Consider the following 16409-nt stretch of genomic DNA (forward strand, 5'->3'; position numbering starts at 1 on the left):
TGATTGACTGATGACCTTTATTTGTTGTTTTTTTTTATTTTATTTTAAAATAAGAGATGTAAACACAATAGACAAAAGTCAGCCATAGTGGTCAGTAATGGCTGCTTTAAACGATTACTGTTTGCATTTCTAGTGTGTGTACATGTGTGTACATATTGGGTCCTTAACGACCCCCAACGCCCGAGCATGCCTATTCGCAATGTTATTTTCATTCCTTTGCCTACTCCATCATGTGCCGATTGTCATTCTTCCACCCCCCCCCCCCCCCCTTCCATAGCTACTGAATGCATTGCTAGCCTGCGCCTGAGTGGCAATGTGTGTGTGGCCTGCGGGATTGTGTCCCCAGAGTCATCGCCCATCCCTTAAAAAGTGTTAGAGGTAAAAAAAAAATCAGGTGCTACAATTTAGAGTAAATATAATTGTCAATCTTTTATTTAATGGACATATCCTCAAACAATTAACAACATTTTAAAAATAATTAAAATTAGAGGTGGATTTCCTGTGTGCTTCAAAAAGTGTGCACATAGGAACCCCTACCTCTGGATACTCCTAATTGTTTTTACATGTCTGTAAAATAAAAGATTGACAAATATATTTACTTTAATTTGTTGCATTTACATAAGATCACTGCACTCATACTAAAGTGTGTGCTAGAGCTCATATCAAATAGGACCAAGGGAAGAATTAAGCTCATCAAAACAGCACCACACTATAAATATGAAAAAGTAACAACAGTTGTATTCAATATAAACAAATCCACATTTAAAGATAATAGTCATTAAAAACAGGTCATTATTTTTTGCCACTAATTTTTTTCGCCTCTACCGGATCCAACCTTTTTCAGAGGATAGTTCTTTTTGTTCCTTTTTTTGCGTATACAGGTATAATTCTATCCCTCATGATATGGACCCACCGCATGTGATTATTGATCCTTCCCTTGATTTGTTTCTGTTATTGAGGATCAGAGACAATAGACCAAGACCCACAAATAGCAGTTTACAGACAAGAATTTTAGAGTCTACTAAAATAATTACATTTAATAATAGGCTCTATGATTTCACTTAAAGCGGAATATAACACAGTATTTCATCTTTGCTCTAAAATATTATTTACAGCATATTAGGTGCAACCAGCATTTTTTTTTATTAGACAAGCATTGGAAGGGTTACACACAGAGCTTGAAAGTTCAGTGCCATGAAATGTGGACACATTTGAACTTGTAGATTATGTTATCTTGTGTTTACTTAAATGTATCAAGTGAGGAATGTGACACATTGGAGAAGCCTCTCAACACAGACAGAGAGTCAAAGCATGTCTGCCTGAATGAATGAATGAATGAATAAAACCAGTTATTTATAAAATGCAAAGTCAGCTCACAACGCAAAAAACTGTACTTTTGGGAACCTATAACTTCTAAATGAATAATAATACTTATGCACAAATGCAAATATGATAACCGTATGGCATATAAAAAGTAGGAAAACATGTTTTTATTGAATATTATGTCAGGGTTTTAAACCGCTTTATGGTAAACCACAGTGATAGGTGTATGGGCCCCTCTAGTTACACTTGCATAAAAATTTTTTAGCAGGCGTAAAATAGCTGTAATGTGGCTGCTGTACTGAGTGTATAAACTGTGTGTGCTGATTTCTGACTGTGGATGCAGACTGACACTCAAAGCCTAATGTGCTAGAGGTCCAGGCTATGTCTATAATAAGCTATGGATTCACATTTTTTCATTAAAAACATTTAGCAATAGACCCAAGGCTCCGCCCTCAGCGCCAGAGGAGAAGCCAGCAGGTTAGAGCTACAGCAATCATTTATTGAACATTTCACTGCGGCTAAAAGTATTTTAAATTTGTTTTAATATTTTTAACACGCTTTCAGAAATATTTGATTAGCCATCATAAATAAGCAACGAAGACCTACTCCCTAAATAGACTTACATGTCTTCTGTTCCTTCAATCTTATTATTATTACTATTGATTTATAAAGCGCCAACATATTCCATGGCGCTTTACAAAGTAAGAAAAACAAACATGCTTATTTATTGATAATGTAAGAGTGAACAGAGGCGCCAGGTTCTAAAAGGCTTAAATCCCTCAGGAGGGACAAGATACCGTCAGTTTTATGACAACAGGTTTATTGATATACTCCAAAACAAACAGTGCAACATGTTTCATGGGTATGTTCCCGCTTCCTCAGGCAATAAACAGATAGGAGTACACAGTATAGTCTCAAGGTCACGATTAGCGCCTCTGACAGAGGCGCTAATCGTGACCTTGAGACTCAGGTGAAAAAGTGAATTGCATATGGACCTAAGTGTCTGCGTTCTAATAAATACTTCTACAGGCTCAGTCCTTCTTTAGAGGTGGCAAAGATATTTTTTAAGTCTATGTCCAGCATCAGTTGCAGACTGCAGTTCACACACATTTTAACACGTGCGTTATGTAATTTAACACTGTGAATCCAGCCTAAGTGTTTGTACATACGAAGGTCACGCAACAACGTTCAATAATTCAGTTCATTAAATTCATATGCTCTTTACACTTGCCATAACCCTGCACAACAGCTGGGACATGCGTCAATCACACTGTAATATCAGGATGACACATGTAAAGCATCAGTACCCAGCCTGTGTTTGTTTTAAAATTGCTTCACAGAATGGTTTTAAAATGTTCATCAAGTCACCTGTAAACAAGAAATATTTCTCCACATAAACACATAGAAAAACCAGTAAAACAGGTTATAAAACAAAAAAAGAATATTTACATTATGCAGCAGGATGCTGTTAGTCTGTGTGATTTATGTGACGCAGAGAATATGATCAGACATATCTTGTCAATGCACGTCACAGCATTTCACCATACACGGACTCTTAAAAAACATTCCAGGATTTCTTTTCTGTGAAGTACAACCCAGAGCTGTACTGAGCAAAGTTTGTTTCTCATGGCTGATACAGGCCCTCTTTAAACACTGCCCTAGATAAACGTATTGTCCTTGTTCCTGATAGCGATAACTTGATCTCCCCGTGTAAATATTGAAAAGGTAAAACCTGGCAACAGTTCCCCAGCTTTTATTGCCAAGATCTGTCAATAGGAGTACATGAATCAGCAGCAGGAGAAAACTTCTCTGTCATTTTCTAAGATGCCCATAATTCTGATCTTGCATTCGGAAGTACAGGCATAATCCAAAAATCCTGGATTTTTGCTGTACTTTTTTCCCAAAAAATAAAAAAATTAATTCTTTTTTGAAATGATGATGTAGGATAAAGCAAAAGTTACACATAGTTAAAGGCCCAATAATCAATTATTTCCAACTCAGAGGCTAGTGGTCATTTTGCTATGTGATTCCACTTGATCTTTATCAGATTTCAGTAGAAATGTGATAAGGAATGAATGGAAGCACTGTAGCCCGTTGCATTGTACCCACCAATATCACACAAAAGGGAACAAGAGGTTACCAATGACTATAATGTCAGTATTATCTTGCTGCTCTCCATACTCCCCTCACATTAGCCTACACCCATAGATACCTAAAGGTGGGCCTTCCTGTCCAGCAGGGAGTAAGCCACTGAACGGGTGCGGGCCTATGTATATGGCCCTGTCGGCGCACTCTGCTGCAGGGTCGTATGAAGTGCAGATTTGTGTGGTGCGGTGATCCTGTGGCAGGCTCAGGGTTTGTCTATATTATACTCAACAGTTGTTATGTAAGTTTGGCTATAGGAATGATCAATGAGATCATGCGCAGAGAGGAGGACCCACAGTCTTCCTGTTCCGGGTCATAGCACGACTTTATTTCAGAGTCGCCAAACCAATGTAATTCATAGAGAGCTTAGATAAGGAGAAGGTGAGTGTATCCTCTTAACCAGATAGACCTGTGTATGCTGCTTATATGCATACCCAAGGCCTACTGCTCAGGGTCCCTTTAAATTGCCACCACCAACCACTGTGTCTTTCACCTTGATTGTGAGGGTGAACAAACCATGCAACACCCCTTATATGCAATGCTCACCAGATATAAACTGGACTGCAGGCTGGTAAAGATCACCATAAAAAAATCCGCTCATAGCATACCAAAAGTAATAGTAATAAAAACGTTTGACAGCATGTAAAGTATGTGTGGTCATCAGGCCTGGTCTCCTGCAGCATCCCACATTAACCTGCCTTCCGATCCTCCCTGCTGTTTTCTGCCTGGGTGTTCTCAGCTCCTTTCCACACCATGTAAAATCACACTCTGGTAGCCCCGCCCTATGCACGTTTCATTAACCGTTAATAAGACTTATCAGGTGCCCCTGATGAGTCTGATGAACTGATGACAAAAGTGCATAACAAATTTTAATGAAAAACTATCACCAAGGAGAAAAGTTAGGAGAGAAAGTGAATTGAATAAGGGCCTTAAAGAGAACCCGAGGTGGTGATTATATGCAGAACCAGCATCTGTGTGCTAAAAGGATTCTTAAAACCCACCTCGGGTTCTCTTTATAAAGAGATAAAAAAAACACCATTGGCAAGTTTTAAAGTGTCCATCCTTTAACCCCCAGGGATGGAGAAATCCGTACTTTCCGCGCTCCCGCTGCTGCCCGCACTCCCGCTCGCTCTAGCGCGCATTCCCACGGGTAAACACGCCGCCGGCCGCTCGCCCAGAGATCAATGAACAGGAAAATCCATTCCCGTTCGTTGATCTAAGCCCCGCAATGATCCGCTGCTTTTCCGCTAAGCAGCACGATCATTGTGAAGAAAAAAAACTTACCCAGCCTCCTACTACTTCCTCCAAGCGTCCGGAAGGACGCTTGGAGGTCGCATTAAACAAAAGGTTACTGGTGCCATCTTGTGGCCAAATAGTAAAACTACACCCTAAACATGTTTCACATACAAATGAATTAGTTATACACAAAAAATTAACTCATTACCTCCCAAACTCCCCATTTTTTTTTTTGTAATAAAAAAAATTTAAAAAAAATTTACAATTAAAAAAAATACATAAATAGTTACCTTAGGGACTGAACTTTTTAAATATTTATGTCAGGAGGGTACAACACTGTTACTTTATAAACTATGGGCTTCTTATTAGGGATGGACGCAAAACTGAAAAAAATGCACCTTTATTTCCAAATAAAATATTGGCGCCAAACATTGTAATAGGGACATAATTTAAACGGTTTTATAACGGGACAAAAGGGCAAATACATTTCATGGGTTTTAATTACAGTAGCATGCATTATTTAAAAACTATAATGGCCGAAAACTGAAAAATAATTAATTTTTTCCCACATTTTTCCTATTTTCCCATTAAAACACATTTAGAATAAAATAATTCTTGGCATAATGTCCCACCTAAAGAAAGCCTAATTGGTGGCGGAAAAAACAAGATATAGTTCATTTCATTGTGATAAGTAATGATAAAGTTATAGACAAATGAATGGAAGGAGCGCTGAAAGGTGAAAATTGCTCTGGTGGTCAGGGGGTAAAACCCCTCAGTGGTGAAGTGGTTAAAGAACAACTGTAGCGAGAAGAATACAGAGGCTACCATATGTATTTCCTTTTAAACAATGCCAGTTTCCTGGCATCCCTGCTAATCTATTTGGCTGTAGTAGTGTTTGAATAAAACCAGAAACAAGCATGTGGCTAATCTTGTCAGATCTGACAGTTACGTCAGAAACACCTGATCTGCTGCATGCTTGTTCAGGGTCTATGGCTAGAAGTATTAGAGACAGAGAATCAGCAGGATAGCCAGGCAACTGGTATTGTTTAAAAGGAAATAAATATGGCAGCATCCATATCCCTCTTGTTACAGTTGCCCTTTAAGAAGAGGGAAGGCTCTGGAGTCTATAGAGGCTTCCCATGGCATTCTCTGGCCCCCGTGTTGCCACTCACAGACCCTCCAAAGATACCAACAAGGGCTTGTAGGCAATCTGATTGGGGCCACACCCCTCTTCAAGCATGAGCGTGGCTGTACTGTACTGCTGTACTGCGCAGGCACATCCATGGCCACCATGTTGAGGAGGGTCCCGGGCAGCAGCGGAGGATAGCGTGGGAAGGTTCAGCAGGATCCAAAGATCTCCCTCTTGTTAGTGAAGTATTGTTTTTTTCCATTAAACAAAAGTTTTTTGGGGAAAGGTAAATGCATGATATTACAGCATACAAGATACCATTGGTTAAGTATTCACTTTTTACAATTATAATGCCTCAGGTTGTCTTTAACCACTTGCCGACCGCACGCTTATACCGTGCGTCGGCAAAGTGGCAGCTGCAGGACCAGCGACGCAGTTCTGCGTCGCCGGCTGCAGGCTAATTAATTAGGAAGCAGCCGCTCGCGCGAGCGGCTACTTCCTGTCAATTCACGGCGGGGGGCTCCGTGAATAGCCTGCGGGCCGCCGATGGCGGCTCGCAGGCTAAATGTAAACACAAGCGGAAATAATCCACTTTGTTTACATTGTACGGCGCTGCTGCGCAGCAGCGCCGTAAGGCAGATCGGCGATCCCCGGCCAATCAGCGGCCGGGGATCGCCGCCATGTGACAGGGGACGTCCTGTCACTGGCTGCACAGGACGGATAGCGTTCTGTGCAGCCCGGATCACTGGGCATGACAGGTAGGAGAGGGAGGGGGGAATTTCGCCGCGGAGGGGGGCTTTGAGGTGAACCCCCCCCCCCCCCCCCCCCCCCGCAACATGCCTGCAGACCGGAGCGATCAGACAACCCCTGCACATCATCCCCATAGGGGGGAAAAAAGGGAGGCGATCTGATCGCTCTGCGTGCCCGCTGATCTGTGCTGGGGGCTGCAGAGCCCACCCAGCACAGATCCCAACAAACAGCGCTGGTCCTTAAGGGGGGGTAAAGGGTGGGTCCTCAAGTGGTTAAGTAGGACTGGGACTTACAAACACGTTTGTCTGCTTCTTGTCACTACAGAGTCACTTTAAGGCAAACACTGTTTTTTTTACCACTCTCCCTATATAGGAATGGACATGTGCTCTTTTGACAGTCAGATCAAAGTGGCATTCCTAGTCCTTACTACTCTTACAGAATTTGAAGCATAGACACAATGATTGAGTCTGCAGATGGCAGGATAGCAATCACCAACCATTATGGACTAATGCCTCTAAATAGACTGACTTTTTCATCAGGGAAAAAAAAAAGATTTGTTGGCTATGGCTAACCATAGTCTTGACCTATGCAACGTACCTAACACTAACTCCCCACTCTTAATATTAACCTTAACTCTATGCTTACCACTAACCACCCAAAAAGTGAAACTTAATATTTGGGCGCAGACCGGCTAGTAGAAGAAGGGGGGCACAGGCAGAAGGACATAACCGCTAGTGAGCTGGTGACAAGCGGTGCAGCCAAATGGAAGAAGAAAGATTACCAGCGCGATCACCTTCTGGGCTGCCTGCGTCAGACGTCAAGTCATCATCACGTCATCACCATATGATGACACCTGATGTCCTGTAGTGGTACTGCAGGCTGTCAGTGCGTGGCGCCCCATGGAGGAGTCGGCTTTACAGCCTCTCTCCTCGCCTGTGTGTTTTCCTGGACCCTGCTTCCTGATCGGCTGGTCTCTAGTAAGTAGGCAGATCTACTACTTGTGACATGTGACTGTGTGACTGGCCCTAAAGAGTAAGAGTTTGCAAGTCCATGGGGGTGGGGGCAAGGGGCGCAATTTTTACACCCTCGCCCTAGGTGCAATTTAGCCTAGAAACTGCCCTGCCCCTGAATACTTTTAAAACCAGTTACCAGACAAATCACTGGTTTGCTACACTGTGGTTAAAAGCTAATGGGCATATGAGTACTATGATTTCATTTTTCCTGTGTCTACTTCTAAAAATCTGAACCAATTTTGTTCAAAGAAAAGGAAAGGTTGATCTGTATGCTGGTTTCAAACCTATTAGTAGCGGTGCAATGAGCCTTCATGTGATCCTGTGCCCCCGTGACAGGGTCATATGCAGTGTAAAACAGACAAGGACGGCTTTACCATAAGGCATTGTAGGCACGTGCCTGCAGGCGCCTGATGATGGAGGGGCTGCTCCTTCCCTTCCCCTAGCGCCTCCCTCCTTCCCTATGCTGAGTCTTGAGCAGAGCATAAAAGAGTTTCCTCACCGGCTCTCGGCATTCCACTGACAAGATGTCTAGCTACTTAATACTGAGGGTACCTCTCGCTACCTAATGCTAAGGGACAGCTGTAGCTACCTATAATGGGAGAAGTGACAGCTGGGCCAGCTAGCACACTTGTGGTGCAGTTCAGCGGGGGGTTGTAGGTTTCTGGAGGCTGAAAATTAGGGTGACAGGACATCTGTGCCTATAGGCTCCTGTGATGTAAATCCGGGCCTGAACACAGACATGTCTTTGTCCGATTTACCACATCACAAAACTAACGCGTTCATACTTGTTGGTCTGCAGCGGTTGGATCAGAAGAGCAGATACCTTTCCCATATAGCATTCAGTTGAAATGCATCCACCCCGGGCTCTAGCCAGACTACAAAGGACTATTGGAGCAGACACTACACTGTCCGCTCCCACTGGCCGTTCATGGTCCGGCACAAATGTGAACCCAGCTTCACTTCAGGTTCCCTTTAAAGTGTTCCTGAGACGAAGGGCCATAAAAGTTTTATACATACCTGGGGCTTCCTCCAGCCCCTCCGCACAGATCGCTCCCTCGCCGAGGACTAAAGCCTCTTAGATTCTAGCGTAGGAGCCCCATTCTTCGCGGCCAGTCGGGTGAATGCACATGCCCCAGATATGTATAAAACTTTTATGCCCCCTTGTCTCAGGTACACTTTAAGGATGCTTAAAGGGCAATTTTAACTTTCCTTTAATTTTGATGAGATCAATTCAAGTTCCCTTTGACTAAGAGGTAGTCAAGAAAGACTTTCACATATTCCTCCTTGTTTGTATTGAAATCATTTTTTTACATTTTCCTATTCATTGAGTACATGTTTTTTTATTTATTTAAAGCCATTCCCACAGCTAGTAAAATCCAGTTTTTCAAAGTTTTCATAAACTGTCCATCTAGCATCCAACAACAGCCCAAAGCTTTCAAGGTATTTGCAGATAAAATAGTTTTACACTGTGGGTAAATATGAGGCCTAGAGCACACACATTAGAGCTATTACTGTATCCTGGTTCAGGCATAGAAAATTAGATAATAAGTTAAAGCACTTATCAATGCATTTGGTAATTTGCTTCAACGATGAAGGCTGATAAGGTGCAGATCCTGTTAGATGAACGTAGCACATTCTGGGCAGGGAGGTGCCAAAAAGACTATATATAAGATTTAAGGTTGGTACAACCTGTTCTACCAAATCCCCGGGGCAGAAGCAGGTCTGCCATACAAAAGGGTGTAATTGAACAAAAAGCCTGAAGTAGAGGGGCCAACTGCAAGACACCTGCCATGATCCCCCACGTCCTCCTTTGCTTTAGCATCTTGCTGGGCAGCACAGGTACGTAACAACAATATAAGGAACATGAGGATCAATCAAACAATTAAGCACAAACACCAATCATCACATCACACATACACATTCTATGTGGATACAGGAACACACTACACCTCACATGGTCCAATGACACTGACTGCATCACCTTCCTACGAGTAGACCTGGATCCATATTATCCCAAGACACTACTACAGCTATTAATGGTATCTGACACGATATCTGACATGATACACATGACATCTGACATGATGGAACCAAGTGGTTACTTTTTTCCTCACATTTGAGATCTGGATAACTGGATTCTGAAGCAACCATTGTTTATTTAAAAAAAGAAGCTTTTAAAAAAAAATATTAAATGTATATTACATTTCAGGTTTTGTTCTTCTTATGGGATATTTGCCCGCTTACACAGCCAACCTAGGCATCTAACAATGTAGCAGCATGCACAAGCTCATTTTAAATCAGCACTTGAATAAAAGTGGATTGTGGGTAGTCTATTGGTTGCATTTATATCTACAGTAATCTTTGCATGTGGCCTTAATGTAAAACCATAGCATGTTTTCAGTGCCCGTTTTGCATAAATACTTTAATTACATGCAGTGAGTTTAATGAAACTGTTCATGCTTTCTGTACCACATTTTTTTCTTACTGCCTTATCCAAATGGATATGTAAATCCATTTAAATTTAAGTTTCCTATCTGAGCCTTTCCTTCAGACCTGTGCAGCTGAGTCCAGCACCAGAGTGTTATTTCTTCTGAGAAGAACAGGTTGAAGAACAGAACTTAGGGTTGACTCAAGAGAAGTTCTGCTCTGAATTGCTGCATACAGAAGTTATGCAAACAGGAGTCAGAATCGAATGAAAGGAGAGAAAATTGTCACATAGCAATGTGGATCAAATTTAAGGATCTAAAGAAAACATTAATAATTACTATCAATATGATTTAAACCTAGTCACAGTGAAAATATGAAAACACTTTTGTATCTGGAGTTGCAATTTAAGCAGAGGCCTGTATTGGCAACATAACAAAATGGCTGCATGCATGCTTAGATACAATAAAAAAAAACAAAAAACTATAAACTTAACAAAAGAAAAAATGTAACTTTCAAAACATTATATCCAAGTATAGCATTATGATCACTATCAAATATTGCAATAAAAACTGCTCATTTGCCCTTTAAATAACCACAGCTTGTACTGAGTCAGATGTTCAGTATTATAGTGCACTTCATGAGAATGACAATGTTGTGATTTGAAGTTTTAACATACCTTTTCACTTCTTTCAACAGTTGGAATCCAGATACCTGCAGCAGGTTATATCCAACCAGGTAAGTTCAATTTCTCTATGTGAAGAGCTACCACCGTTAAATAGCTGCTTTTAGTACAGCCACATAAAGGCAGATCTATTCCTGTCTTGTGAGAAGTGTCCCAGTTGTCATTGGAATCTCTGCAGCACCCTAGTTAGCCATTGGATGGATAAAAAGATATGTCCCAGTTCATTTGAGAACAGCTGTCAAGAATCCATATGAAGTAAAGCGCACTTTAAACTGCCTAAAACTGCATATGAGATGGGTAGCCATAAGTGATGCTCAGACAGTGCTTTACCCGCTTGCTTTTATGTTCAGAAATTTTTTAAATAAATTATCAAGGTTAATTGTTTTTGTAAGCAATGTGTAGTAGCACAGCATTAAACAATGATCTCATTAGAGTGAAAACCAAGCAATCGTGAAGTAAAGCCATTGAGGCCTGCCAATGTGTTAAACAGCATTTTTATTTTATAAAGGATCCGGGCCTTAGGTGTCACTCCTAGATTGTTTTGGCCTAATTAACAATATCCTGCTTAGAAAGTTGAGACTAGTGATTTGGATGAGATCCTGGGGTTGAGCGCATAGCTAAAAAAACTAAACTAATTTGCCCATACATTTAACAATAAGAGTACCTGAATACTCACTTCTGCTTAAAGAACATCTGAAGTGAGAGGGAAATGGAGTTTGCCCTATTTTTTTAAAAAAATACCAGTTGCCTGGCAATCCGCTGATCTTTCCTGCATCAATAGTGTCTGAATCACACATCTGAAAGAAGCATGTGGCAAATTCAGCCAAACTAACATCTGATCTGCATGCTTGTTCAGGGTCTAGGACTAAACATATACGAGGTAGAGGGCTAGCAGTCTAGCCAGGCAATGTGAATTGTTTAAAAGGAAATAAATATGACAGTTTCCATACCTCTTTCACTTCAGTTGTCCTTTAAATCGTTTTTTAAAAATTAAATTGAAAATTGTGACCATACAGAAACTTAATTCCTTTGTTTGTAATTTAACTTTGATTGCACAGGTGGAATTGTTTAGTTGATTGCTTCAAAGATTGTATCCTGTATGGTCAACATATGTCTGTAGTAAAAGTTGCATTTGGTGGTTGCCCTTCTTTGCTCACTTTTCAGTTCCAAAATATTGTTTTTTATAAAAACAACTTAGCCTCTAATACTGAGATGTGTATAGAAAGGTGAGGGTTTTTAGTGGTATGTATGAGGGCAAAAATAAGCCTCTCCCTATTGCATTTGTCCCTGATTTATTACAAGCATGAGTCTTGCTAGCTTAAAAGCTGCAGATTGGAATTGGATGCTGGTATTGGAAGTTTAGGCTCTATGTACAACAAGATTCTTGTCTCTCATCTCAACCTAATTTATTGTTTAAAATGTATTTACCATAATGTTTCTGTTTTCCAGGCTTGAGTCCAAATAATAAGCTGAGTAAGTCTAATGCATTGTGTGTCATTTTACTGTTCTGAATGTTTATACTAACTCAATGGGCTTTATGACTAAAGCCTTATACACACCTTCAAATTTGATTGACCAATCAGTGACCAATTTTACCTCCATGAGAGTTTACTTACACCAGGGATGCACAACTGTTCCTCATACATTGCTGGCACCGCCCAATTTTATTGATGGGACTGAATCAGGAAAGATGTGGCTCATCAAGCAGAACACATTTGCTATTTCTTGGTCCACACTGGCATGGATATGGCCCTTGAGGCCTGGGTTGGACATCCCTGACCTACACAATCTGTTCATAGTATTCTAAATATGTTGCCCCTTATACTAGACAAGACAAGAAACATATATAGCGCTTTTCTCCTGGTGGACTCAAAGTGCTTCAAGGCTGCAGCCACTTAGGGCACGCTCCATGGGTGACCAGGATAATTGAGGAGCCTTGCCCAAAGACTCCTAACTGTTTTACAAAATGGCCTGAGCCAGTACCAGTATGTTATCCAGCTGTACCCTACAAGGAGGTGGCAAAATTGAAGGTATTGCATAAAGGAACTCTATTATCTATTCAGAATCACCCTTTCTTGCTTCTAGCACAGATGACAAAACATCAGAAGGAAGCTGATTGGTGCACCTAACTGATACACAATCCCTCAGAACCTTTTAGGCAGCGGGAACACTCGTCTTTCAGTTTTCTACACTTTTCAGAAAACTGAAAGGCAAGTGTGACCCCTGCCTTACAGCAGCTAATGTAATTTATAGAAAAAACTGACAAATTGTGCAAGACCTAGCTCATCGATTAACATGAGTTCTCAGTTAAAATCAGTTTTTCTGTGCAGAAAACATGCATGAAAGCGGACAAGTGTGACCCTTGCTTCAGTGATGAGCTCAACAGTGGAGGTCAATGCACTGCTGTCATCTTTGTGGCAACATTTATGTAACCCAGGGCTGTCCAACTCCAGTCTTCGAGGGCCTTATCCATGCCAGTGTTTTAGGATGGATACCTTTCCTGATTTAGTCCTATCAATTAATTTGAGCTGTGCCAAAAATGTGTGAGGACCTCGACCACTGAGGACTGGAGTAGGACAGCCCTCACTTATACCAATGAAATTGATCTTTGCGGTGTTTGTAAGACATTGTTATTTACAATAGATGACCATAGCTGAGGAATAATAATGCTTTGCTTGTTTCTGATCTCTTCATCACAAGTGGAATTATTCACGAAGTTGCCAGTGCTCACCTGTTGCACGGTTTCCTTGCCAATTGCAACCCACTAAAAACAGAAGCATGTGACAAGAACCATCACCACACACTGCCACAACTAAATGCCTACCAATTGCCACGGCATTATAGCCCAACTTCTACAGGAAGCATGTGGTTCACAGCTGTCTGTGATAATTACCTACTATGTTTAGTTAGCTATTGCACTAAGGAAGGGTACTAACCAGTACAGTAGTAAGCTCAGTGCTCACCACTTTGATGCAACTCAGTGGGTACAGAAAAAAATCTTAAATATCCAAAACCTTTACTAATGATGACTTTTAGTCCCCCTCTACTGTCAGGGTAAGTAACACATACTTACACGCCATCATCTCGAATCATTTCTGGTTTCTGGTTTAGAGGGTAGTATTATGATTGCTACTTTGTATATTTTTATTTTTTAGATCAGTGTATATAATATATATATTCATCAATTACTATAGAACTGCATTTGTGACTGGTAGTTGTTATTTCTCTAGACCAGGCATGGGCAAACTCGGCCCTCCAGATGTTACGGAACTACAATTCCCACAATGCATTTGCTTATATGAGTCATGACTGTGGCTGTCAGACTCCTGCAATGCATTGTGGGACTTGTAGTTCCTTAACAGTTGGAGGGCCAAGTTTGCCCATGCCTGCTCTAGACCTACCAGAATGCTGCAGTTGTAATGAGTATGCCTATTGCAGAATTGTTCTGACATTTATAACTTTCAGCTCATGACGATATATTATTGTTTCTGCAGCATTTCAACGGCTCCTGATCACACTTTCCAATGGTAAGAGTCTTAACCAGTAGTTCTCTGTTTATAGAATAGCTGTCCTCAGACTGTGAGCTGGTTCACTGCTATACAGTGAAACTTCTCCTAACTCCTTATTTAGATTAAATGTTTTGTCCAATCAAATGTCTGAATTATTAAAAAATGTGCACTACCGAAGCATATGGAAGGTTCTAGTTTATGCTCAGATGGGTAGCTGGCCAGTGGCAGATTCTTAAGAGTAACGTTATGAATAACGTTATGAGCCCAGCAATCAGTTTATGACAGCCTGCATCCTAATTAACTGGAGATAGACTGGAGCCTACCAGTTGCAGGGGCCTAAGCTGGTCTTCTTCAAACTGGAATGTCTCATACGAGACTGTTAACCTTCCCCCCCCCCCCATATGGGCTATTATATGAGTTAACTATAGTGACACTGACTGAGTTATTTGGACGCCAGCAATAGCCAGGGCCCACATTATAATATAAACATCGTAGTTAGGCTGCCAATGCCTTTTTATGTGGACACTTTTAAATTTACTTGTAAATTTGCGAACTTTCATATATCAACTTTTTTAGTTTATTTTATTTAATGTATTTGTTTTTGCAGATACCAGTAATCCAGTAGAAGCAGAATATGACTCCTCTGGTAGTAAGTGCAAGTTTAAATTACCTTCAAAAAAAGTTGCATGCACCATTTCAGCACACCTATTGTAAGATGAGAGGGATATGGAGGCTGACATATTTATTTCCTTTCAAACCATGCAGATTGCCTGGCTGACCTGCTGAGCCTCTGCTTCTAATACTTTTTGGCTCCTTGCACAATATATCCATTGTGTTGTGTAGCAATAAACAATATCATCACATCAAACACAATGCAATGAAAAGTATACTTTTTCACACCTGCTTTACAAATAGTCCCCCCTGCACTGTACCGCGTATACAAACTACATGTTGTAGATGTGGTTAGTATTTTATTATTAACAGTCAGTTCACAGAGACTTGTTTATGAGTGCGGATCATTGAATAATGGCGCACAGCGCCTATGCATAAAAATGGTGCCACATTAAAAAGATACGCGTATCGCTATTTATCGTTAGTACTGCATGATAATGGCACACAGGGAAAAAAGAAGAAAAACGGCACACAGTAACGTTATTTATCAATAGTGGCGTTCATATGCCAAACAGCAGACGTTATTGCGCACAGTAACGTTATTTATCAATAGCTAACCTACATAAGCCAAACTGCAGAAGTTATTTAACTGCAAAACGGTGAATGGATTTAATGCAACACCGTCAAGGTTAGGGTTAGGCACCACCAGGGAGGTCTTAGGGTTAGGCACCACCAGGGGGTGCTTAGGGTTCGGCACCTCCAGGGGGGTGGTTAGGGTTAGGCACCTCCAGGGGGGTGGTTAGGGTTAGACACCACCAGGGGGGTGGTTAGGGTTAGACACCACCAGGGGGGTCTTAGGGTTAGGCACCACCAGGGGGTGGTTAAGGTTAGGCACCACCAGGGGGGTGGTTAGGGTTAGGCACCACTGGGGGGGGGGTTTAGGGGTTAGGGATAGGTACAGAGAGGGTTCTGTGTGTTAACGCTAAATAACGATAAGGCTTTAACGCTAAATAACGATAAGGCTTTAACGTTAAATAGCGATAAGCGACAAACGGATCAGCGGCAACACCGTGCTCCATTATACGCAGGCGCCATTTTCAGATGGATCCTATGAGTGACCTGTGACCATGTAATTACTGCAAACAAGAGCCAATCAACTTTTGATGTTTCATAATTTCAGCAAGGCTATGTTCACGGTCCCTGTAACAGCAGGAATGCAATGGAATGGGTTGTACCACACATTATCCGCATGTTGCATGCTCCATCATCACTGTTAATGCACGCGTTTTGCAGTAACATATTGCATGCAGTGCGTAAGAATGTGGCACCGCTCCAATAATACGTCACATAACTGTGAACGCAGCCTTACTGCTGGATTGCTGATCATAGAGTCCTCAAAGCTACAGCAGCCTCATCATTTCTCCCACAGCAGAGTCTGCAGTCAAATGTATCTTAACTGCAGAGTCATTTATTTACTCTTCTTTCTTTACAGATGACTATTTCGTTGGAGGCCTTGGATTAGGTCCTGCTAATTTTTCAACTTGTAAGTTTTTTTCTTACTACCATACTTTCAACAGTTCTAA

The 16409-nt window shown here is 41.3% G+C and overlaps 1 protein-coding gene across 1 annotated transcript in view; it reads left to right on the plus strand.

Annotated features, from left to right (window-relative positions):
• Positions 1 to 16409, plus strand: part of MUC6 (mucin 6, oligomeric mucus/gel-forming) — a 111788-nt gene that overhangs the window by 14401 nt on the left and 80978 nt on the right. The window contains exons 2-5 of the mRNA XM_068259822.1: positions 10720 to 10758; positions 12155 to 12178; positions 14822 to 14863; positions 16319 to 16369. Coding sequence (XP_068115923.1) covers positions 10720 to 10758; positions 12155 to 12178; positions 14822 to 14863; positions 16319 to 16369 — 156 coding nt within the window. The remainder of the gene's footprint in view (positions 1 to 10719; positions 10759 to 12154; positions 12179 to 14821; positions 14864 to 16318; positions 16370 to 16409) is intronic.

Source organism: Hyperolius riggenbachi, chromosome 11 (genome assembly GCF_040937935.1).
Source record: "Hyperolius riggenbachi isolate aHypRig1 chromosome 11, aHypRig1.pri, whole genome shotgun sequence".
Classification (NCBI taxonomy): domain Eukaryota; kingdom Metazoa; phylum Chordata; class Amphibia; order Anura; family Hyperoliidae; genus Hyperolius; species Hyperolius riggenbachi.